At 47.0% G+C, this 24237-nt stretch overlaps 4 protein-coding genes across 6 annotated transcripts; 2 read left to right on the forward strand and 2 right to left on the reverse strand.

Moving 5' to 3' along the window:
• Positions 1-160: 160 nt before the first annotated feature.
• znf292b (zinc finger protein 292b) lies at positions 161-12844 on the forward strand. Its single transcript, XM_069161653.1, has 8 exons — positions 161-325; positions 2047-2201; positions 2387-2465; positions 2767-2902; positions 3072-3274; positions 4988-5124; positions 5571-5712; positions 5953-12844. The coding sequence occupies exons 1-8, from the start codon at positions 161-163 to the stop codon at positions 12439-12441; spliced, it is 7506 nt and encodes a 2501-aa protein (XP_069017754.1). The 3' UTR covers positions 12442-12844.
• A 379-nt stretch (positions 12845-13223) lies between these two features.
• Positions 13224-16845, reverse strand: gjb7 (gap junction protein beta 7). Of its 2 annotated transcripts, none has more exons than XM_069161655.1 (2): positions 16473-16845; positions 13224-14278 (listed from the first exon to the last, which is right to left on the reverse strand). In XM_069161655.1, exon 2 carries the CDS (start codon positions 14265-14267, stop codon positions 13479-13481), a length of 789 nt encoding a protein of 262 aa, XP_069017756.1. In that variant the 5' UTR covers positions 14268-14278; positions 16473-16845; the 3' UTR covers positions 13224-13478. The 2 variants fall into 2 exon arrangements, with proteins under 2 accessions (XP_069017756.1, XP_069017755.1); XM_069161654.1 differs by having other exon boundaries at positions 16383-16845.
• Positions 16846-17517: 672 nt separating this feature from the next.
• Positions 17518-18238, forward strand: smim8 (small integral membrane protein 8). Its single transcript, XM_069161691.1, has 2 exons — positions 17518-17782; positions 17876-18238. The coding sequence occupies exons 1-2, from the start codon at positions 17654-17656 to the stop codon at positions 18032-18034; spliced, it is 288 nt and encodes a 95-aa protein (XP_069017792.1). The 5' UTR covers positions 17518-17653; the 3' UTR covers positions 18035-18238.
• Positions 18239-18501: 263 nt separating this feature from the next.
• Positions 18502-24076, reverse strand: ddx51 (DEAD (Asp-Glu-Ala-Asp) box polypeptide 51). Of its 2 annotated transcripts, XM_069161690.1 has the most exons (16): positions 23864-24076; positions 22969-23222; positions 22637-22803; positions 22417-22567; positions 22052-22197; positions 20996-21067; positions 20810-20916; positions 20486-20594; positions 20256-20401; positions 19960-20143; positions 19771-19886; positions 19532-19648; positions 19329-19430; positions 19175-19238; positions 18963-19097; positions 18506-18713 (listed from the first exon to the last, which is right to left on the reverse strand). In XM_069161690.1, the coding sequence occupies exons 1-16, from the start codon at positions 23884-23886 to the stop codon at positions 18693-18695; spliced, it is 1914 nt and encodes a 637-aa protein (XP_069017791.1). In that variant the 5' UTR covers positions 23887-24076; the 3' UTR covers positions 18506-18692. The 2 variants fall into 2 exon arrangements, with proteins under 2 accessions (XP_069017790.1, XP_069017791.1); XM_069161689.1 differs by having other exon boundaries at positions 18502-18713; positions 20256-20594.
• Between the last annotated feature and the right edge of the window lie 161 nt (positions 24077-24237).

The following is a 24237-nucleotide window of genomic DNA, read 5'->3' on the forward strand; positions in this document are numbered from 1 at the left end:
TTGTTTTGTTTATTTATTTCTCTTGTTCTGTTTTTTTCTCTCTTTATTTTGTCTTTCTTAAAAAAAAAAAATCACGTCAACATTTGCACTATAACGTAAACTCGCGTCACTACGCGTACGTAATTACGTAGCGTGGTACGCGCTGGAGCTGTGTGTGAAGATGGCGGACGAGGAGGCCGAGCAGGACCGTAGTCCTGCGGACGGTATCAGTGAAACGATTGAAGAACTCAGACAGCGGCTGCGAGGACTGCATGAAGTGGTGGTGAGAGAGAGCGGCGGCTCGCCGGTCCAATCATCCTCCGACTACTGCCAGGACTTCTGTAGGGTGAGTTATATGCCTTAATATATGTAGCAAACAGGCTAACCAGCTAGCATTGAAGAAAGCGCTCCGTCCTCGATAATTCAGAGGAAGGTCTGCTTTCACTGCCGAGCTGTGCTTCAATGGATTCAGGTGGTGGTGTTGTTGTGTTGTACCCAGTAAAGATGGATAGAAATACAAAGGTAAAAAGTGAAGCAGGACGCATGAATAACCTGCCTTTAGTAGAAGCAGCTAGCTGAGGGAGGTAATCAACCGTCATGTTATTATCGTGAAAAGTCTTCCAGACATGTAGCTGATTGTCTGTAGGAGACCAGTCCCGTCACAACAACAACAACCTCTTTATTTCGTGGTAGTAGTATCAGCCTGCCAGTTAGCCCAGCGTTAGCTGCTTTATGTTTGGCTGCATGCGCGTGCACGGGAGGATGATTTCCCTGAAATCTGTAGGGTTAGTGTCGCGCGCAAGAAAACGAATTGATCAGGCCTTGTGTTGTTCTTGTGGTTGGAGCGAGTTCATTGATCAATATAGGTGTTAGAATGCAGCGAAATGGATCATACTTGCACGGGAGAGCAGAAACCTCGCGAGATTTTCCCCGCGACGGATCCTTGGTGTGTCCGAAGTGGATGAATATTGCTCGTTTCTAAGTGTCATGCCCTTTTTTGGGGTGTAAAAAAGAAATATGCCCATCTGTCTGCAGTGCACAGAGGGAGGCAACGAGGCAACAAACTATGTATTCAGAAAACTTAAAGGAAGCAGTGGGGTCATGTGGAGGGCTTCAGACACACCAGTGACATACAGGGATGGATGAAAAGCACCTTATTGTAGAAATACCGCAGAAAATTGATCAGATGCCAGCCACACAAATGTCTGATTCTTGTTTAACATGTTGTACAGGTTGAGTAGGTTGCAGATGTTTTTATTTTTGACTTGAAATCTTTTAGTTTTTTTTCAATATTTAGTTTTACAACCTTCAATCAGTGCAAACATGACGCGTGTCTCTCAGTTAGACTTCCTGTCTCTGTGAGACTTCTTGTCAGCAGGTAATTGGGTCCATTCAACCAGAACAAACTGCCCGAGGACACTTCAGATCAGGATTCACAGAAGGACACTTCAGAACAGTCCAATGTTTGGTTCTGATCCATTCTGGCTGCTTTCAGCTGTGTGTTTGGTTCTGATCTGTTCTGGCTGCTTTCAGCTGTGTGTTTGGTTCTGATCCCATTGGAGGACCTGAGACTGAGATGGAGCTTTGTGACACCGGGCAGCACGTTTGGCTGCAGAGTTCCTGGATAGTCTTCAGATTTCATTGAGCTGCACAGATTGAAGGCTTCCTGTGTCAGACACAGAAAACAGAACTTTAACAACACTTACAACACATGTTGGAGAAGAATTCAAGAAAACACTTAGTTTGAATTTTCTTTTTCTGGAGGTTCCAACAAACAAAGACATTTTAAAATAATCTCTGTAGAAGAAACAATAATCGATCTTTGTTCTCTGACAGATTAAAGGCTGCAGGTTTACATAAAACTACTGATTTGAATTTCATCACTTTTGAGGACGAATGTACCTTATTTCAGTGAGCTGTTAAAGGTACCAACTAAGATATATATATATATATATATATATATATATATATATATATATATATATATATATATATGTGTGTGTGTGTGTGTGTGTGTGTATGTTTAGATTATTGATAAGTAAATGAATGAGTTTCTTCCCCCTGCAGACACTGTTGGAGTATGCAGGCCGTTGGAGGGTAGAGGAGGAGCCGTTGCCGCTGGTGCAAGTGTACATCGTCGCCCTGCTGAGTTATGCTCAGGCTTCTCCATCCCTCTCCCTGCAGTGTGAAAACGTCCCTTTGGTCGTGGAGAAGCTCTCACTGTAAGTACAATCAGACATGATTAACCGTACATAATCTACATCGTTTACCTACATAACACATAAGTATCCTGCTGAATGCTCTGCTCCAAAGTGAAGTGACGGTGTTCCTGTAGAGTGTTTTCACTCAGCAGCAGGTGAAGGTCAGTCAGTCTGCTGATGTCGGTGGTTTGCTGCTTATTCTGCAGGAGCTTTCTGGAACTTTTGCTGTCTCTGAAGGAGAACGTTCCCGAGGGTTTATGGAAAGAGTTTACGTCATCCGTGCAGGTAAAGATGACTATATTGAGACATTACATTGATTTCCTTTTAAATATTAGAGTAAAAATATCTGAGCTTTCGAAGTGGTAACTGAAACAGTTTGTAAGTGAGGAGCTATGACTGGAAACTGGCTTTCCTCCATCACACGCATGAATCATGGCCCTCAGTTTGACTAAGTAAATCTCCATAATCTTGCTTTTCACATGCACTTCAATTCCACCAAAGTTCTTACTAAATAGACTCAAACTTCTGATCATCTCACACATCCGCGTTGTGACTTGAACTGATGGAGTTTTCCTGTCATGTTCAGTTTGCTCACAGCGAGCTTCGGGAGAATGGGATCGCCCAGCTGTCCGGGCTGGCTGCTTTGGGCCAGTATGATGGTGTTTGGACCAACAGCATCCTGCACGGCCTTCTGTCCAGTGAGGATCTACAGACAGAACAGGGTGAGGGTTCCTACACTAGTATGGAGTATCAGTCCAGACCTTAAAGATCTGCCAAAATGTCTGCTGTTTCCATTGTTTACATTTCCTGAAGTGACGCTTGTGCTCGTGTTGCAAAGAATGTAAGAAGCACTATAACACGGGTGCTAAAACATGCTGCCTCTGGTTCTAGTGGAGGAATTCCTGGTGCGGGAGGGGCCGGTCCTACTGGAGATGAGGGTGAAGCAGCTGATGAAGGTGAAGCAGCTGGGGAAGGCTGCTCTGCTGGCCAAGACCTGCTCCGAGTGTCCCGCCTTCCACGGGAAGGGAACGTTCAAGCAGATGTACCTCGTGTGTCTCTGCACTACCTCAGAACAAGAGCAGCTCATGGAGGAGGTCAGTAGAGCTGCATGGTTCACGATATTAGTATGCGTGTGTGTGTGTGTATATTTATTTATTTTTTTTTATTTTTTTTTTGATGAGCTTGCAATTTTTTTTTTTTAATTGCTGCGATTTTTCCAAAGAGAAATTCGTAATCACAATCTGTGCTGAAAGTATTAACAACATAAAGTAGATCTTTACAAACAAAACTCGCTTTATTAACATTTATAACTCCTCATCTACAATCAGCGTGACTCTGCTTCCTCTCATCTCATTACCAAAACAAACTCTGAGCATCAGAGGGGACTTGGAACAACGGGAAAAAACGGAAGTTGTGGGGTTTGCAGAAAAAGTTGGCTTTCACAATATAACTTTCCTAATTAAATGTTTCTTATCAAAGGAAGTGATTCCATATTATTGTATGTTAAATTAGTTTTATCCACACGTCTACAGACGTGTCATTGTTCGTTTCATCCAGCAGGTCTATGTGTTGAATGAACATGAATTAAACAGCATCTAAAGCTCTTATTTTGACAGCTGATGTAGTCCTTGTTTCTATATTCCAGTCACAGACGGTCTGTTCTGGAAACATATGCAGCTTTTAGGAGCTTTGAGCCTCATGTTTCTCTTAAGTTCAATAAATAAATAAAAAAGATTAGAACTAAAATATTTCTGTGATGTGCAGCATGATTATTATCACAGGAAGTGATTACAGATTTATTCCTTTATCAGGCGGTGCTTTAAAAAAATAAAAATTTTCTTTCTCGACTTGCATTTTTTATTCTAATTCCTACAATTTTAAGCAAAAAAACTGACTTAAATCTCCACAAATTACATCAACATTTTAGTGAAAACATTTTTTTTGATCGCAACAATCACAAAAAAAACCTCTGAAGTCCTGGAGGGACTGAATATATATAAACCTGCATTTGCATGTGATAAAAATGCACAAAGATGAACTGGGCGTTGTGCCACTTTTGCATAATGGATGTGATCACATCTAACAGCTTTGCATTATTTTGGCGGAATCATGTCGTGATTATATTATAATACATATTGTAATCTAGTTATCTATTTCATGAGACTTCTGAGCGGACAGTATTACATATTAACTCCCCACTGACATTTTAGCTGATTTATCTGCCTCGGTCCTTCAAGTTAAAGGTTGATTTGTCATTTGCTCTGAAGAAACACTCGGCCGATACTAAACGATAGCATGTGGTGTTTAGGTCACAAAAAAAAATTATTTGCAGTTGTTGGGAGTGAACTGATGTTCACCTACCCTTGTGAGGACCGCTGAGATGTGAATATTTAGATTTCTCCTTCAAAGGGCTGTTTGAGGATTAAGATTTGGTTTTCGTTTTGAGGTTAGAAAGAGTTTTATCAGTGAATGTCCTCACATAGATACCCACACAAACGTTTGTGTGTGTCTGTGTCTGTCTGTCTTGTGCCTACGTTGTTGGATTTGTGAATTTGCCTCTAACGGTACTAAAGCTGCGTAGCGCTTTCTCCTGCAGACCTCCGATGTGTTCCTGATCCTGTCCTCTTATTACTTTGTTGACTTTTTCCTGTAATAACTTCCTCATCCACAAGATGGCAGAGCGCACCTGTAAACACCTGAGACTGTCAGGATCAGAGGCATTTATGTTGTTCCCTGAAAACATGAGAAGGTGGATTTGAGCTTGTCGGTGTTTCCAGTGAAACTAACTACTCTGTCCGTCTGTCCAGCTTTCAAAGGAGGACTGCCGCGATGCTTTAGAGATGATCTGCAACCTGGAGTCAGACGGAGACGACGGGGCGGCTTTCGGCTTGTGCTCAGCCTTCCTGACCCGCCAGCTTCTCCAGGGAGACATGTACTGTGCTTGGTAAGAAAACGGGAAAACAACGAACGTGGTCTCACAGTCTCCACCTGAAGGCTTTTTTATCACGCATCAAATATTTATGCATATGTATGTTTCAGGACTGTGAAAGCTTTCTTAGCCCGCGGCTAAGTTCAGCGTGAAAAGCATATTTATAGGCGTTTTTTTGGACCGAACCGTTCTAAAGACTTCCTTGAGAGGAACATCCCACCACAGAGAGTTTCCTCCAGAACTTAATAGGTTCTGAGGCCTTTTGCTGTTTTCATTTGCACCACCAACAGGACCTGTGAACTAAACTATCAAACTAAAATCCCTACAGCGTTTTATAAAAAAGAAACCCCTCATAAAAAGGCGTGTGGGGCTGCTTCACACCTACTGGGTGTACAATTAACTGATGGTTTCATCAGTTCATGAAGTGTCTGGACGATGAATTGTCTCTTTCTCGTAACCAGGGAGCTCACTCTGTTTTGGAGCAAGCTGCTGAAGCGGTTGGAGCCGTTGGAGCAGGCCTTCCTCGACAGATGCCGCCAGATGTCTTTACTTTCCAAAACTGTGTACCACATTCTGTTCCTCATCAAGGTCATCCAGTCAGAGGTCAGTAGACACCGAGCTGGCGTCAACTAGCACGTGTTCCTATAATCTCCAACATAGTTTCCCACTATTTAGAATCTTTTTAATTTCAAACGTGGTTTCGTATATATGGTGGCATTAATGTGAAGTCAGCAGTCTTATGTTGATCACTTTGTCACACAGTGGATAACCCTGCATTGTTTAAACTGTTGTCTAAAAATGAATAGTCTTAAATGATTCAGGTTGTTTGTTTTTGTTTTTTAGATCGACCACGTTGGCCTTCCAGTGTGCGTCGAGATGTGCATAAGGGCTCTCCGAATGGAATCGGACGACGGAAACACAAAAGCCACTGTGTGTAAAACTATTTCCTGTTTGCTTCCCACGGACCTGGAAGTGAAGCGGGCCTGTCAGCTGACGGAGTTCCTCCTGGAGCCCACGGTGGACTCCTACTACGCTGTGGAAACTCTTTACAATGAACCAGACCAAAAACTAGAGGAGCAGAACATGCCTGTTCCCAACTCGCTGCGCTGCGAGCTCCTGCTGGTGTTCAAAACCTTGTGGCCCTTTGACCCCGAGTTCTGGGACTGGAAGGCACTCAAGCGTCAGTGCCTGGCGTTAATGGGCGAGGAAGCATCGATAGTGTCCTCCATTGACCTGCTTAATGATACTGAGAGTCCTGAGGAAGAGGAAGACCTCCTGAGTGTGATGGACTTTAATAATCCCCCGGACCACTTAGTCAGCGGCACTTATGAACTTAAAGATGTCACCGACAGGAAGCAGAAGAACCGAGAGATGAAAAAACTGAGGGAAAAGGGTTTCATATCTGCCAGATTCAGAAACTGGCAGGCCTACATGCAATACTGCGTGCTATGTGACAAGGAGTTCCTCGGTCACAGGATTGTACGCCATGCACAGACTCATCTAAGCAACGGAGTGTACACCTGCCCAATATGTGCTCAAACCTTTACCTCAAAAGACTCCTTCATTCCCCACGTCACGTCACATGTGAAACAGTCGTGCAAGGAAAGACTGACTGCGATGAAAACAAACAAGAAACTGTCCAACCCGAAAACAGCCGCTCCTGTTTTTGAAGCATTAAAGGCCAAAACACAAAATGAACCTCATGAAAACGGAGATTCCTCCGAGCAGAACGGGGCGTTGACTCCCAACATTCACGCCAGAGTGGCGAGGTGCAACAGTGAGAGCAGTGACAACAACGTGTGTCCTGTTGGAAAGTGCAAGAGGAGTTTCAAATTTTTCAAGAATCTCATTGCACATGTGAGAGCTCACGGAGACAACGAGGAGGCAAAGACTTTCCTGGAAATGCAGAGCAAAAAGGTTGTTTGTCAGTACTGCCGCCGCCACTTTGTTAGCGTCACTCACCTCAATGATCACTTGCAGGTCCACTGTGGTGTGAAGCCGTACATCTGCATCCAGCTCAACTGCAAGGCAAGCTTCCTGTCCAACACTGAGCTCCTCATGCACAGGAGATCACATTCGTTTTTTAAGGCCCGGTGCATGTTTGCAAATTGTGGGAAAATTTTCAGCGAGGCCTTCAAACTGTACGAACACGAGGCACAGCATTATAAAACCTTCACGTGTAGAGCAGTGGACTGTGGGAATGTTTTCCATTCACAGCAGCAGCTGGATTTGCACCAGAAGAAGCACGAAGCTCAAGAGGAGGAAAGTTCATCGTCTGAACACACTTCACAAAATATGCAACCCGGCCCCTCACTCATCGAACAAATGCTTTCCGGTCAGTTGACCCCTAAACAGGAGGATTCCCAGGAGAACTGGAACACTGAAAGTGCTGTTAATCCGGAGGATGACCGGCCGCCGGTGTTTGTCGACAGTTCGCTGAGATCTTCTCAAGAACCCGTGGAGGCCTTCGGGCAATACGGAGTCAAACTTGAACCGCAAACGACTTTTTCCTCTCATCAGACGCAGAGTTTAAATAATTCAGTCATCCAGTCGGTGCATTCCCACTTTTCTGAACCTAACAGGGACAGAGAGGATTCAGGTGCTCATTCTTTTAATTACATGAGACCGCCTCACCAGAATCAACCGGTACCTCCATTTGAAGCAGGTTTAGGTAACGTCTTACACAGCCAGCCACAAATGTTCCCCAGTAATCTCAGTACTGAAACCATTGGTTACAACTCTGACCACAACTTATCTCTGCCAGTAAAGCAAGAGCCAATGTGTGGTAGTAACCTGTTAGCTGCACCGCTGCCGCAGAACTCTATAGAGCCAGCAATGTCCCAGTCACTGTCACCGCTAGTAAACCCTCAGCAGCTAACTGGGAACCGGCCCGAGAACTCCGTAACGTCCCCCCTCAGCACCGGCCCCCCTCCCCCACTGAGGGAGCGCTTTCACTGTGCACTGGAAACGTGCACAAGGCACTACAGCTCCTACAGAAGTGTGACCAAGCACATGAAAGCAGTTCATGCAGAGTTCTACGAGCAATGGAAAGTCGCTCGGACTAAAATCAAGATAACGTACGCTCCGGCGCCGAGCCCGTCTGTCGGGCATCTCGGCCCCATGTCCTTGCTTCAGAACCAGCAGGCCAACAGAGGACCGGTTCACGGAGTTCACAGGCAGAATGTCATCCAGTCCCCTCCTTACACTAACACGGGTACGAGCACCAACTACGCTGCCCTACATTCGCTTTCCTCATCTGCCCACCACCACAACGGTTCTCTACTGATGGAAAACGTTCTGAATCCCATCGTTCTTTCTCAGTTAGGAAGTGATAGAAGTCCAGTACCAGCACAGTCCCAGGTTTCAACCAATCAAAACTGGCACTCGGTCGCTGGAGGTGAACAAATTCATAACTGTGGTTCTTCCCAAGTTTATCCTTCTAACTTGCCGGTGATGCCACAAGTGGACTCTGCCGGTGCTGCTCTGCCACTCGGCGTCCCATCGTGCTCTATGATGAGCTCGGTGATGAACAGACCAGCAGAGTCACTGCAGCCGTCACATATGGACAGTAGGCCTCAGCCAGTTCTTCCCTCATATATTAGTGGTGCGAAGGAAGCGCCACATCAAGTAGAAGCTCTTCCACCGTATATATCACAGATGCAAAACAGTTTAGTCTCCACTTCCAAGATGCCAGAAAAGACACAGACAATGCAGAATCATGTGCAGTGTAATCTTCCCTCTGCAGACAGTGTGAACCCCAAAAGCAGTAACGCCCACCCTCACCCTCACGACGGCTCCGTCATCTCCGAGGACAACCTGGAGATGCAAAAACAAGCCAGAAAAAGAAGGACTAAATGGCCAGCGATCATCAAGGATGGCAAGTTTGTTTGTCGCAGATGTTTCAGAGAGTTTAACAGTCCTAAATCCCTCGGAGGCCACTTGTCCAAGCGTACAATCTGCAAACCGTACGAAGAGTCCGAGCTGAACACGGACTTGCCGAGTTCATTTCTTGATCTTCTCAATTCAGAGCAGACGGTGAACACCTCTGAGCCAGAGCTGTCGTATCACTCGGCTGCCGTGTATCAGGAGAAGCCTCGTCAGTCGGTGTCAAGCGCTTCTGCAGCTGCTAAAGGTTACTGCGCCCCTCATTATCCACAAGATAACCTGCTACCATACGAGACCAGTAAGTCTAATGATGATATTCTCAAACAAATTATGACCGAGTCCAACTTGTCTGATCTCTTCGTGCACACGGCCGCCCACCAGACGTTGTTTCAGAACCCTTGTGTTCCCTACGGAGCTGCTGAGCGTTTCCCGGGCAGCTCGGTAATACAGCACACAGAAAACGTCCAGCCGAAGCGAGAAGGGAACTCGTATAGTACATCTCACTATCCTCGGCCGGGCATTAATACATTTGCTGCAGGTGAATTCCCCAACCCGCTTCTTTCCCAAATCCTCACAGAAACTCCTTCGTCCGTCGTTCCAGGCAGCGCTGTGTCAAACCACCTACCTCCAGGGGACATCCTCAGCGAAGGGTATCACTCCGAGGCCACCATTCAGACACCAGATACAGATTCAAACCCAGTGACACAAAGGCTGTCACCTGATTGTCAGCTCAGTCCGGCAACAAGTGGCCAGTGGGCCGAGATGCAAAGAAACACCACCGAGCAAGACGTTAAAAAGAGATTGCGTGAGCAGATTTTAGCCGGCGACTTTCAACGCAGGAACAGCATTTGTCATTCTGCTAACACCGACCAGGTTCCCAGTCCCATGTCCTTCGGCCCAACCTGTAGTCCTGCCAGTAATTTCGCTTTTCAATTGTCTTGTGATGCGAAGAGTGAGTCAGCTAGTCAAGGAAAAGTCCTTCAAGAAAATTCAGTAATTGTCCCAGAACCGTCTTTTGAAATTGAAGGACTCCTAAACAGACAGAGCTTCACTTGTTTCAGGGAGAGCGCAACGCCAGAGCAGGAGGTGCTGAGCCCGGTTACTGTGTTCAATGATCCAGATCCTGAACCCGCTCAGTTATCAGCCAGCCAGCAGCAGTGTATGACAGAAATTCAAAGTGCTTTTGAACGTCTCGACTTGCTCAGAGAAATATCTGATCAGATGTCAGCTTCCATGAGGTCAAACAGCACTCTGACCAACAGCCACACGGGATCTCCAAACATCGAGTCTCTCAGCTCTCTGACTTCAATCTTGATCAAGCCGTTTGCCTGCGAGAAAGAGAACTGCACATTCAGCTCCAAGTCCAGCGACGCACTTTGGAGACACCTCTCCAAAACTCACAACTACAATGTGGAGATGGTCAATGCGGTCAAAAAAAGGTTCGGCCAGTATGCTCCTTTCAAGTGTCAGAAATGTAGTAAGTCGTACACCCGTAACTCCAACCTTCGTACCCACTACCAGTCCGTTCACAACTTAGCAGCCCCTCCCATGCACAACAAAGCGGTGACTCCTCCGGTGCAGGTCCAGACCTCCACAGCGGGTTTTCAGTCTGGACCAGCAGGGATGGCAGCAGAGCAGCACAGGAACCTGCCCGGTGTTCCTGCTCAGCATGCACTGGGACAGCATTTAGTGTCGGCTCCTCTCTCCCAGCCTCTGTCTGCCACTCCTCCATCTCTGAACAAACATCCTGCTGGGAACAGGCAGGCGGTACTTCAGCCGAGTGTCGACGTTTCCAAGAAGACCCCAGAGAAGAAGCCCAACTCGGGTGACGGCATGAGTCCGTACCGGCCGTATCGCTGCGTTCATCAAGGCTGCGTGGCCGCCTTCACCATCCAGCACAATCTGATCCTCCACTACCGGGCCGTTCACCAGTCGGCTCTGTCGGCGCTGGAGGTGAACAAGGAGCAGGACCAGAGTGAGGCAGGAGACGAAGTCACGGAGCACAACGAGGAGGAGCCCGAGGCCGACTTCCCTCAGCTGTCTGAATTCAGGTGCCAAGTCAAAGACTGCTGCTGTGTTTTCCAAGAAGTGCCCAACCTTTTTCTGCATTACCTTCAGTTACATGAACTCAGTATGGAGAAGGTCGGAAACCTTCTGTCCGGCATCAAAGTCGGCAAGTTTGCTTGTGGCCACCAGGGATGTACTGAATCTTTCTCTGCCTTCTGGAAGTACGTCGGGCATGTCAAGCAGCAGCATAAAGATATAAAGCTGTCCAAACCCGAACAGTTAAATGGTTCTTTCAAGTGTGAAATTGAAGGTTGTGACCGAACTTACGCCACAAAGTCAAACATGCTCAGACATTTTATGAAGAAGCATCAGGACCTGTACGAGTCTAAACTAAAAACCCAACAGATAAAAGAAGACGGGGCGAAACAGAACTCAAAGGCTCTGCATTACCAGATTACTAAAACGAGTAATGGCAAAGAAAACATCGAGAGCAATAAAAAGTTCCTGTTGAGGATGAGTGACACAAAGAAGGTCAGCAAATCCAAGAAAAGCCACTGGGCTAAATTTGGAAACCCGTCCTTGAAATCTAAAGTTGAGGCATCTGCAATGTGCACCAAGAAGTTCCCACTACAATACCCCTGCATGATCAAGGGCTGCGAGTCGGTCATGAAGTCAGAGCGGAGCTTACTGAAACATTACGTGGGACACGGACTGTCGGAGAAGTACCTGGAACAGCAAAGGAGCCGCTTCATATTCTGCAAAAAGTTCCCCAAGCAGAAGAGTCGTTCCATCAGGAGCGACGACTCCAAGTCCGACAACACGTCGGACCTGTCCGACAGCGAGATGACGGCCGACCCCGGCCAGGACGGAGGGGAGTACGGCTACTCCAGGCCCGTCCTGCGCAGGAGGACCTCAGCAGGGATCCCCGCCACACTGTTCGACAGCAAACTATCAAATGATGAAAGCTCCGACGGCTCCGTGGTGCTGAAACGCAAACGAGGACGTCCACGAAAACTTGTCGGAAAAATAGTAACACGCAAGAAAATTCCACGCACGACCAAGACTGACGTGGTCGACAGCAGGGACGACGAGTCGGACTCGTCGGGCCCCGCCGTGGTGCCGGAGGACAGGACCGAGCAGAGCGCCCCACTGGCCTCCTTTAAACCAATGGGATTCGAAATGTCCTTCTTAAAGTTCCTGGAACAATCGAATAAATCTGAGCACTCCTTGATGAGGAAGGTCACCGTGGCAGAAACATGGAGGAGCTCGTCCGGCCTGAACACCAAACACACCTGCGTCAGGTTCAGCAACCCTCAGAATGTCAGGTCACTTAGTAAGGTTCGAATAAACCTCGACGCGGCCTTTTCAGGGGTCACCAACCTTATGTTGAAACAGCTGCAGGACATGCAGCCTGCAGTGCTGTTGGATAAATATGAGTAACTGGTGTTTTTTTAAAAGCAGAATCTCAGGACTTGAATGAGTTGAATCTGCTCCAGACTGGTTCCCCACATGAAGTTTTTTATACACCTGGTTATTAAAAGGAAGTGGTTCTGAGTTATTGGGTGATATGTGTACACGTTTTGTCTTTTTTTATAGAACAATGTAAAGCACGTTTTTATTTACGGACTATAAATTCAAAAACATTTTGCTTTGAGATAAAATCCGACATCAGCTTCTGGTGTCTTAATTATCCCCGTGGGACTTGGACACTAACGGACTACGAAACTGATTGTTCTGTTGTGTTTGTGATTTGCAGCTGTTGATCATTGTGTGTGGTGTAAATAGTTTGAAATCACCCACTGCCACCAGCAGTCTTACTATTAAACTGTTATTTTTACAACCACTGAGGTGAAGGTACCACTTTGTTCTGGAGCCGCTGCATGAACACGGAGATGGAAATGATTTTCTGACATTTATTTAAACTGTTAAAAACAAATGAACTCAAATTAAAAGCTCATCAGTATTTTGTAATTACGTTGTTCAATGTTCCCTGCTGTGTTTTTAAAGGTCCAACGTGTCAGATTGTTAGTCCAAGGTTGTGTATGACGGCGTGGTGTGGAAGGTCAGAGGTCAAATGTTTGGACAATTTAAAATGGAGCTGATGACATCACAAACTGTTGACACAAAAACATGATGGTTTAACTGCCTGGTTTTTTTTGTTGTTGTTTTTTATGAAGGCCTTTATAAAATGGAGATTACCAAACTACAACATAAACATAGACTGATATACCCAGGTCACTTTATTTGTAGATAAACTCTAGTTCATAAAAATGTCAACTTTGAAATGCAAACATACGAAACTCACTATCGCCTCCTAACTTCCAAAGTGGTATTACAAAACGTAAGACTTAATTTTAAGTTAACTCACCAAATCGCTTCACTTCATACTGACAGGCTGAAGTGTCCCATAAAGAATATTTTTTTATGTTGAACTATTCTGTCCCTATGGTTTCCGTGTGTGGGCCAGTCCCAGCCCATCAGGACTGGTCGGGCGGGTTTGCAGCTGCGGGTTCGGGCTCTGAGCTGCAGACCTGTGTGTGTGCTGCGGGTTCAGCTGAGGTGAACTCGTTGATGATGGAAATGGGTGGCGGGCTGCGGCTGACAGTCGCCGTCTTCACGGGGGCGTAGCGCTTGCTGAAACACTTCCACCACTGCTTCCACACGATGTACAGGAGCTCCACCAGGTTCAGGGCGATGCACAGGATGGAGGTGCAGCCCATGATATACAGGAAGACCTTCTTCTCTGTGGCTTTGGCGATGAAGCAGTCCACCGTGTTGGGGCAGGGACTCTGGCTGCACCTCAGCAGGATGGGCACCTCGAAGCCGTTGTACAGGAAGTAGAAAGCGAGCAGCGAGCCCAACTCGAAGGCCGTCTTGAAGACCAGGCTGACAGTGTAGGTGCAGAAGAGGCCTCCGTCGATGCTGCCCTTGTCCAGGTACAGTTTCCTCTTGTGCTTGGCCTCGCGGTGCTCCCTGTAGGCCACGTGCAACGCCACCAGCAGGGATGGGGTGGACACCATGATGAGCTGCAGGGCCCACAGGCGAACCTGCGAGATGGGGAAGAAGTGGTCGAAGCAGGTGTTCTCGCAGCCCGGCTGCTGCGTGTTGCACACAAAGTCCTTCTGCTCGTCTTTCCACACCTGCTCGGCCGCCGCCACGTACACCAGGATCCTGAAGAGGAACACCACCGACAGCCAGACGCGTCCGATCGCAGTGGAGTACTTGTTCACTCCACTCAGGACGCTCTCCAGGAAACCCCAGTTCATCTTCCTCCGATCTGTCACAGCAGAGCAGCAGTAATGGGAGGGAACAACAACATCAGTCGGAGAACAACATCAACAGTCAGAGAACAACATCAACAGTTAGAGAACAACATCAACAGTTAGAGAATAACATCAACAGTCAGAGAACAACATCAACAGTTAGAGAATAACATCAACAGTCAGAGAACAACATCAGTCTGAGAGAATAACATCAACAGTCAGAGAACAACAACAGTCAGAGAACAACATCAACAGTCAGAACAACATCAACAGTTAGAGAACAACATCAGTCTGAGAGAACAACATCAACAGTCAGAGAACAACATCAACAGTTAGAGAATAACATCAACAGTTAGAGAACAACGTCAACAGAACAACATCAACAGATAACATCAACAGTCAGAGAGCAACATCAACAGTTAGAGAACAGTTAGAGAATAACATCAACAGTTAGAGAACGACATCAACAGTCAGAGAACAACATCAGTCTGAGAACAACATCAACAGAGAACAACATCAAGAGTCAGAACAGCAGTTGGATAACGTCAACAGTCAGAGAACAACATTAACAGTTAGAGGACAACATCAACAGTTAGATAACAAAAATAGTCAGATAACAACATCAACAGTTAGAGAACAACATCAACAGTCAGAGAACAACATCAACATTCAGAGAACATCAACAGTCAGAGAACAACATCAACAGTTACAGAATAACATCAGTCTGAGAGAACAACATCAACAGAGAACAACATCAACAGTCAGAACAACAGTTGGAGAACGTCAACAGTCAGAGAGAACAACATTAACAGTTAGAGGACAACATCAACAGTTAGATAACAACAACCGTCAGATAACAACATCAACAGTTAGAGAACAACATCAACAATCAGAGAACATCAATAGTTAGAGAACAACATCAACAGTTGTTCCTCTGTACGGTGCTGAGTTGGTGCTTTAATAGACTCTCTGAACTCTACACTGTTCCAGGTGACGACCTCGTGGAGTTGTAGATATTTATTTCCAACAGTCCCACCTGTCAACACTTTGTCAACACCGTGTTGTTTCTCTCAGGAAACTCCTGTAAATAAAATGACCTTCAAACTTCATCATGAATAATCATCATTCATGGATCGACTTGTGTGTGTTTGTCATCTTGGCTGTCTTTAAAACACACACACACACACTTGTTGATTCAGGCTGCAGTCACACAGGATGACATTGTGTTCAGTGTGTGTGTGTGTGTGTGTGTGTGTGTGTGTGTGCAGCTGCTCTGTGCTGTCAGACCGGTTCACTGCTGAATAAACTGAAGTCAAACTGCAGTGTCAGCACCTAAAAAACCCGAATCTGTCTGTAGATGTAATCAGAGTTTGACCGAAGTGTTTCTGCTCCTATCTGCTACTCAGAACACAAACACTATTAATATTATGTTCACAGATAATAACTATTAATGGAAAATTATGTTTGTTGTGTGCTTTGAAACCTAAATGTTGTCAGGTATGAACCATGTAAAAAAAATGGATCATAAACTACATGAATTAGAAACATCCACCACGTCCGACCCGGGTCAGCTGACTGGACAGGACCTGGGTCGACAGATTCTGTGAAGCAGAGCTGCACTGGAGCTCATTTCCACATCTTAAAATGACTTCAGGTTTCAACGGACTGGTTGTTCTGTGCCTGGATGGATGGATGTTTGTTGTCCTGCACGTTGAACACAGATGTTTGGTATCATATCTGAACATCAGGGATTCACGTCTTCCTTCACTGTTACAACACAGTAACAAGTGTGTTTACAGTATGTACCTGGTTACCAGGTGATTACACTATATACCCGGTTACCAGGTGAGAGAATCTGATGAGTATCAGGATGCACCGACTCAGTCTGAATTTACATTTAACAATACTTTTTTTTTTTTTTATCACCTACAATGTAGTATTTATTTATTTATTTTGTGTATATAGCTTTTTCTTAACAGTTTTTCTTAAATTATTTTTCAGTGCATGTTTATTTGTATTTCTTTTCCTACCTGTATTCTTATCTGATCTGATCTTATGGTGGTTGCCTCGGAGATCAGACTCCTATGTCTCATGAATCAGAGGTGACAGATGACTTACCTGTGGTGGTGTCTCTCCTTGGTGACAGCCGGTGCTGCCTGCTCGGTACCGCTCGGTATCTCAGAACCAGAAGCAGCAGTGTGTTCTCACCTGCCTGTTTCCAGTCCTCTGCGATGTCCTCCAGATCACCTGGGGGACAGGCAGTGGGCGTGGACACACACGGCACCTGGATAATGCAAATACTGTGTGCTTCCTGTGTGTCGGGAGGCGGGAGGGGGGGGGACGACGACACATACACAAAGCAGCAGGTGTGGGTCAGCTTCTCCTGGACCGGTCCATGTATCTTTGATGAGAGGAGGGATCATGTTACTGGATGAATAAAACATATGAGCCTCTCCTGTGTTCCTAGTGTCTCCACCCTCATCATGGCTGGATCAACTTCCTGAAGGGCCGGGGACACAAATGTACTGATGGGCCCATACTGACCCCCCCAATACATGATGATGTCATCACATCCCCCAGAAACCAACCAGCAGCTCTGAAGCTAAAGTCATCAGTCAGGAAGGAACAACCGGAAATATAAATTCACTGGTAGCATCTTGTGATGTGCTCCATTAAGTCTATGGAGCCGGAGGCTTTTTGGAGCCGACCTCTAGTGGCATTCGGTGGTATTGCAGTTTAAGGCACTTCTGCATCGATCTCATTTTTCGGACCTGGAAGATACGAACTCTTTTACATACAGTCTGTGGTGTTGACAGAAAAGTGTCACAGAGAGAGCATCCCCTACAAACATTACACACACTGTGGCCCCGCCCTTAGCCTGAGTGGCCCCGCCCACATTGTGCAGAGACCTAAACCCTCGAAGTGAACTGCTGTGACCTCCATCTGAAGCAGACACGTCTTCTGGTGGACAGAACAGTTATCATTAATCACAGTGAAGATTCCCCATTGAAATGTGTCTGATGTGCTTCAGTGTTTCTGCACTTCATCAAGATACACGAGCAGCAGATTAAAGATAAACTACTTTGGGTTTGAGTAACTGTTATTAATCTTTTTTTTGTTTTTATGTTTTTTCCTTTCCACAGTAAAAAGTATTTCTCAGTTTAATAAAATCCTCCTCTTCCTCCGCTGTTGTTCATGTCAACACCCTCCTCACCGCGGGAGGGGGCGCTGTGACCCGACAAACCCTCTCCGTCACTCTCTTCTTCACACTCGTCTGTCAACATGGCCGCGCTCCGTCTGACAGTTTAGTGTCCGCGCTGCGATCATCTTTCTCACCTTCATCAAGACTTCTTCTCCCAGCAGCTCCGTGTGCGGTGGCTCGAGCCGACATGGCGGATAAAGAGGCTGCAAAAGGGAACCCGAGTCCCGGGGAGAAAGGCTTCAGGACGCAGGGGCTGCGAGGGGCTCAGACCAGCACCCTGTTCAGAGCTTTCAACCCGGAACTCTTCGTCAAACCGGTAAGACTCTTCATCATCATCATCATCATCATCACAGCTGTTTGATAATTGACAGCTGTGAAACATAAACATGAATCTGATGACTGTCCTCAGAACAAGCCTGTGATGGTGTTCGGCCTGGTGACCATCACCCTGTGTGTCGGTTACCTTGGTTACCTGCACGCCATGAAGGAGAACGACCAGCAGCTGTACGAGACAGTCGACAGCCAGGGGGAGAGACACATGAGGAGGAGGACATCCAAGTGGGACTGATGTCTCACTGAGATAGAGACACAGTGTGTGTGCGTGCGTGCGCGTGACCAGTGCACAGGTTGGACACACTCCGGATGTCCACTGGATGGACGCGAAGCTCTTCTGTCTTGTACCGTTGTCCATCGAAGACGGTCCCTGAGGGGATGTCCTCTTGGGACAGTTTTTTTTCACCATCATTGATGGAGAATAAAAATGACCACCGTCTGCAGCTCTGATTTATTTTGGACCTCCCAACAGAACTCTGACATCAGACTGAGCAGAGCAGCTGAACAGTGACATTGGATCAGTCGGAGGGACGAGCCTCTGATTGGTTGTTTCACTTCAACTGGTTCTTAAGCTTAACCTCAACATAACCAATCAGGCAGTGTGTCCCTCCCTCTGATCCAATCTAGTGCCAGCCTTTTCAAAAATACGATTAACTTCACCATGTGTTAACACTTTTTAATTTCATTGCAGGAGGTCCCCCCCCCTCCTAATAATACAGTGAAGACTGATAATCAGTGTTTATGAGACGAGTCAAACTCATGAGATGTTTAATATTTATTTATTCTGACATCATCAGTGTCTTTTCAGAATATTTCTCCAACAGGACACACACACGCACACACACGTGTCCCATCCCGCTGATGTCAGCTCAGAGGAGAACTCCAGTGCTGCTTCATTGTTTGGTTTTCTCACCCTGTAGAGAGAAACAGGTTTAATAACAGATGATTTATTAACAGCTGGTTTAATTCAGGTTTAATAACAGATGATTTATTAACAGCTGGTTTATTCAGGTTTAATAGCAGATTTATTAACAGCTGGTTTAATTCAGGTTTAATAACAGATGATTTATTAACAGCTGGTTTAATAACAGCTGGTTTAATTCAGGTTTAATAACAGCTGGTTCCCTGTCCGTCATCGTGCTCTCAGGTGTGTCAGGTGGTACCTTGATGACATCAGCGAGCTCCTGCAGGGTTCTTTCATACTGGACCTCCAGACTCTTGAGGTTCTGCGGTTTCACCATCTGCTTCTGAATCCCGGGACTTCCTGCGTCCACCACCATCTGCAGGAAGTTCTTCTCCTGAGCAGGGACAGACAGTGGACAGTTTGTAGACACCCGACACTTCTCACAGACCTTTCACCTGTAATGGATCCTACCTGTACGCTCAGCAGGAAGGTGAAGGCCAGGCCAGCTTTCCCTGCTCTCGCCGTCCTTCCAACCCTGAGCAGAGACAGAGGAGCGGGGACACAGTGTCAGTCCGATGTTGCTGATGGAGACAGACTCCACCTGAAGACATGATGGACAGCTCACCTGTGGACGTACGTCCTGACGTACTGCGGTGCGTCGTAGTTCACCACATATTTGACCCCGCTGATATCGATGCCTCGGGCAGCTGCATCGGTGCTGATCAACCTTCAGGAGGACAACGCAGATTATATCTAACACACACAGCAGGGAAGGGACACAAAAACACACACACACACACACACACACACACACACACACAGACTCACAGTTGGAGCTTGCCCTGTTCAAAGTCCCTCAGCGTCCTCTTCCTCTCTGCAGGAGACAGACGGGAGGAAAACTCTGCAGCCTGAACACCACCGAACAGCTGCAGCAGCAGGTGGAGCCTGAAAGGAGACAGGTGGAGACAGGTGGAGACAGGAGGAGACAGGAGGAGACAGGTGAAGTCTATGCAGTCTGACAGTTGGAAGTATACAGATGTGATGAGTGTGTGAAGAGCTCCGCCCACCTGTGTGCTGTCTCTCTGGAGTTGGTGAAACAGAGGACGGGGCGGAGCTTCATCCTCAGGATGAAGTGCAGGAGGAGGAGGGGCTTCTTGCTCAGTGTGCAGGGAACATAATACTCCTACAGACACAGAGAGTTAGACACACTCACCAGTTAGCCTGCACTGCCAGAGGGGTCAAAGGTCACGTCTTACTGTCAGACCCTCGGGGAAGTCGAAGCGGTCTGGTTTCTGGGTGGCGGCCTCCGGTGTGGTGCTGGAGTGGGCGGAGCTGAACAGTCTGGGCTGGTGGAGGCCGAGCTGCTGAAGCTTCTCCGGGTTCTGAGTGAGTGTGGCGGAAAACAGCAGCTTCTGGAGCGGGACCTGAGGAGGGGACAGACTGAGGAGACGGACAGGAGGAAGAGGTACCGAGGTCTTCATCATCGTCATCATCATCATCATCATCATCAGTCTACAGTCAAACCTGTCCTGCAGGACTCCCTCAGACTCACCTGGCTGCTGTGATGTGTGCCGGCACCGTCCTCCTGAACATGGACCCAGGTTCTGGTCCACTTCCTGGTCTGTACACGGCCTTCACCGCCTGACTGAGCCAGGACTGGTGCATGCTGTCAATCATCCTGTCGGCCTCGTCGATGATCTGACGCAGGAGACAGGTGAGAGAACAGCAGACGGGTGAGAGGACAGCAGATGGGTGAGAGGACAGACAGGTGAGAGGACTCACCAGGAACCGGAGGTGTTCCAGACAGAAGCCCGAGTTCTTGTTGATGTGGTCGACCAGTCGGCCCGGAGTGGCCACGATGATGTCAGCGAGGCTGCGAGCCACGCCCCCTCTGGAAGACAACCAATCAGATAAAAGTGAGCTTGTGTTTGTCCAGGGAGACGTGTGCTGAGGGGACACCTGTAGAGGACGTCTGTCTGTCCTGGTTAAACCCGGTTCTTCAGGTCTGAATGATGTTCTGGTTCTGTTCTCTCTCCAGCAGGTAAAAAAAACACCTGTGAGAAGGACTTCAACATGGCTGACTGTTCCAGGTGTTTCGGGTCTCACCTGAGCTCTGACAATGAGGCCTGCTCTGCAGCGAAGGACTTCTGCCCAGCCAGCATCACCACCTTCAGGCCGGTTCCCTCGGTGTAGCAGGAGAACACTTTGTACACCTGCGCAGGAGAACGTCTGTGTGAGTGAGCGGCATGTGCGGTTCAAAGCCTAAGTGCTGATTGGTCGAAAGGCTCTAACCTGTTGGGCCAGCTCTTTGGTCGGCAACACGGCCAGCGCCCGCACCTCACACACCACTCGCTCCATCAGCACCTGACGGAGAACAACATCTTCACCTCACACATGCAGCAGGGCCTCCACCCGCACCGCTTAAAAGGTGTAGTATGTCCTGTAATACCGCTCTGTACAGGAGGGGGCGACGGAGAGTCACTAGGGTGTCTAATGTTGTGTTCTGGTCCTGCTGGTAGTTATTAGTTTGATTTTTTTTTAATTTAACTGGTGCCTGTCATTAATTTGTTTTGACCAACCGTCAACCATCAGTGACTTCACCCGTTGGTTTATGAACATTATGAAGCCTCCAGTTCAGATTCTGTCCGTCACCATCTTGCTACTTCGGAGCGGTTTGGAGCAGGAAGTGACCATATTTGGACGAGCTGGGGGAGGAGCCAGCGGTGGATCTGACTGAAAACCTGAATATACTACGTCCCGCCCACCGATAGCTGTAACCTGACTGCACCACAGGCCTGTCAATCAAACAGACATGCCCCCAAAAACAGGTCTTTTTGAATCTTCTTTTCTAATGAATGAGGGATTATTTTCAGATGGACCTCCAGAAAACTAAGAAGAAGGAGTGACTTTAGCTAACAACACCGAGATAACTGATGGACACATTTTATTCACTTTGTATTTGATGAGAGAAGTTGAATGGGAGTCTATGGAGCTGGAGGCTTTTTGGAGCCGACCTCTAGTGGCACTCTGTGGTATTGCAGCTTAAGACACTTCTGCATCGGAACCATTTTTCAGACCTGGAAGCAACGACTTATATTCAGTCTGTGATCCAAATACAACTTCTTCTGATGTTGTACTGAGAGCAGACCGAACGCTACAATGACTCATTGTCACCTCTACTGGTACAAAGTGGCATTACAAGACGGGTCGGGACTAACACATAGATGTTTGTAACACATCATCATCATGATCATCATCATCATCATCACTGCTGTTTGTACATCCTGTGGAGAGTCTGAGTTATCTTATGGATATGTTACATATTTACCAGACATGGTGGCAGCTCACCTGGACAACAGGTATGACAAATGAAAGCGTCTTGCCGCTGCCCGTCGGGGCTGACACACAGATGTCTCTGGGCTTGTAGCCACCTCGTCCAATCAGCAGGCCCTGCGTTGCACTCTCCAAGATGGCGGGGATCACCTCCGCTTGCACTGAGGAGAAGAGGTCAAAGGTCAGTTTGGGTTTTATTATTTTAAATATTCTGTTGAATCAAAAATCAAAAGAAAATTCTGATTTGTATTAAATACGAAACAAACTGATTATTTGTGTCAGTTTCAAATGATTCCAATGAAGTGTGTGTGTATGTATGTATGTGTACATGTGTGTGTGTGTGTATATGCATATATGTGTGTGTGTTTGTGTGTCTTCACCTGGGAAGAGCTCCATGATTCCTTGGGTGTGTAATGTTTTCAGGATGTGAGGAGACAGCGGTGAGACATCGGCGATGGGGACAAGGTGCCGTCTGATGTCTCTGTGAATGACATCAGGCTCAGCGAGCCACTGAGGAAGGACTCGGTTCACCTGTGGACAGATGAGCGTGAGTGGAGGGAAACACGGGCCTGCTGGTTCTTCTCTAAGAGATCAGTGCACCTTCTGGACCGGTCGGCTCTCGAAGCCTCCCAGAACTGTGAACCCGGCCGGCGCCGAGTGTGAGGTCTCTGAGCTTTGTTTTAGTGAGTCCTCCTCCTCTTTGTGTCCTCCTGTGTCCTCCGCTCCTCCTCCCCCAGGAGGTTCTGACACAGTTTCAACCGGATCGCCTGAAATCCAAACACACAGACTGGATCCTCAGAGACGTCACATCACATCTGTGTCAGCTTCACCAGGTTCAGGCTGAAAACCCAAAACAAGGAACGGAAAGGCGGCAAAACCCTTTGAGGAGCTCGGTTTCATACATGTCATGAGGTAAAGCGACAACAACCCACCGGATGGACTCTTCTTCTGTGGTCTCTCCTTTACACTCTTCTTCGTCCTCTTCGTCTCGTTGATGTCGTCGGCTGCAGGTGGTGACGTCCTCTTCCTGCGGCGCTCCTCTCGTCTCTTCTGCTCCAGATGATCTCCAGGCAGGTCTTCACTCTTCTTCTGCTTCTCTTTGGCCTTCTGCTGCAGTTTGGCCAGCAACGCCTGAGACCGGGACTCCTTGGAGACGCTCCCGTCCTCCTCCTCCTCCCCGAGGTACCTGGGACAACATGGACAAGACATGACACACGTGACAAAATCAGGAAGTCTTTTGATGGAAAAAAAAAAAAAAAAAAAAGGATTTGTCTCTTCCTCTTGTTTGCATTGTGGCTCCGGAAAGTCTCTTTGTCAAGCAGGCTCCGAAAAGTTTCCTTTATTTTCTGTCTTATTTGCGAGTGATTCTTTCCGCATTTAATTGACGACTCCCCTGTGGCCTTATCTTGTGACCTACAACCAACTCTGTATTACCATACGAAAGCAGATACAAAGTGAATGGGGGTGACTGTCAACTGTTTGTCAACTGTATGCTGCCCTGAGAGAAAAGAAGAAAGTGCAAAGGAGGACGGCGGAGGAGAGGACTGCTGGGGGAAACCAGGCTGGGTAGAGCCCGGCTGGGGCGAGCCCTGCTGGACACCTCTCTTTGACGGTGCATGTCGTTGCTCCTTCTTGCAAGAATAAAATGTCCGATGTGTTTGATTTTGAACCAAACCCCATGAGTAATTTTTCCAACATCTTTATTTATAAAAGTTATAGTTATTCATGTTTATGTCTGATATAAATTCAGGTTATCTGGCTCGGACCTGAAGGTTCCACTGATCTGATGCTAACTTAGCCACGTGCTAGCTGAGTTTATGAACCTACCTGTTCATTAGAAACAGAGACATGTCCGCAGCAACACCCAACGGCTCGAGGAACAATCGTATCGTCTCGAGCTGTTAGATATGAATGTCAGAAAATCTTTGCCAAAATCTTCGTAACCAGCTCCGTTTCGTTAAATTACTGTAACCAGTCAACTTTTACTGAACTACCAACATCACAACTTTCTCGTGGTTTTTTTTTTTTGGTTAATCGCGCTTGACGCGGCTTGATGACGACACTCGGGCAAAAATTGCATGTGCGTGTCACCGGTCGGGTGCGGCCACATCACCTTTATTTTATTTAAGCGCGAAAAATCTGTTTTAAAAAAACTAACTAAATCCCGCTTTGAGACACTCACATTGATATTTGTGATATCA

This window comes from Embiotoca jacksoni, unplaced genomic scaffold (assembly GCF_022577435.1).
Source record: "Embiotoca jacksoni isolate LCO1_2020_lvr unplaced genomic scaffold, fEmbJac1.0.p SCAF_29, whole genome shotgun sequence".
Lineage (NCBI taxonomy): Eukaryota > Metazoa > Chordata > Actinopteri > Embiotocidae > Embiotoca > Embiotoca jacksoni.

What these genes read in the sequence shown, in the direction of transcription:
- znf292b (XM_069161653.1), top strand. Translation starts at nt 161, where the DNA reads ATGGCGGACGAGGAGGCCGAGCAGGACCGTAGTCCTGCGGACGGTATC. An exon ending in AGTTTACGTCATCCGTGCAG is followed by an intron (nt 2,466 to 2,766) that starts GTAAAGATGACT and finishes TGTCATGTTCAG; the next exon opens with TTTGCTCACAGCGAGCTTCG. An exon ending in TCAAGGTCATCCAGTCAGAG is followed by an intron (nt 5,713 to 5,952) that starts GTCAGTAGACAC and finishes TTTGTTTTTTAG; the next exon opens with ATCGACCACGTTGGCCTTCC.
- gjb7 (XM_069161655.1), bottom strand. Translation starts at nt 14,267, where the DNA reads ATGAACTGGGGTTTCCTGGAGAGCGTCCTGAGTGGAGTGAACAAGTAC.
- smim8 (XM_069161691.1), top strand. Translation starts at nt 17,654, where the DNA reads ATGGCGGATAAAGAGGCTGCAAAAGGGAACCCGAGTCCCGGGGAGAAA. An exon ending in CGGAACTCTTCGTCAAACCG is followed by an intron (nt 17,783 to 17,875) that starts GTAAGACTCTTC and finishes GACTGTCCTCAG; the next exon opens with AACAAGCCTGTGATGGTGTT.
- ddx51 (XM_069161689.1), bottom strand. Translation starts at nt 23,886, where the DNA reads ATGTCTCTGTTTCTAATGAACAG. An exon ending in AATCATGGAGCTCTTCCCAG is followed by an intron (nt 22,198 to 22,416) that starts GTGAAGACACAC and finishes TCTTCTCCTCAG; the next exon opens with TGCAAGCGGAGGTGATCCCC. An exon ending in AGCTCGCTGATGTCATCAAG is followed by an intron (nt 18,714 to 18,962) that starts GTACCACCTGAC and finishes TTCTCTCTACAG; the next exon opens with GGTGAGAAAACCAAACAATG.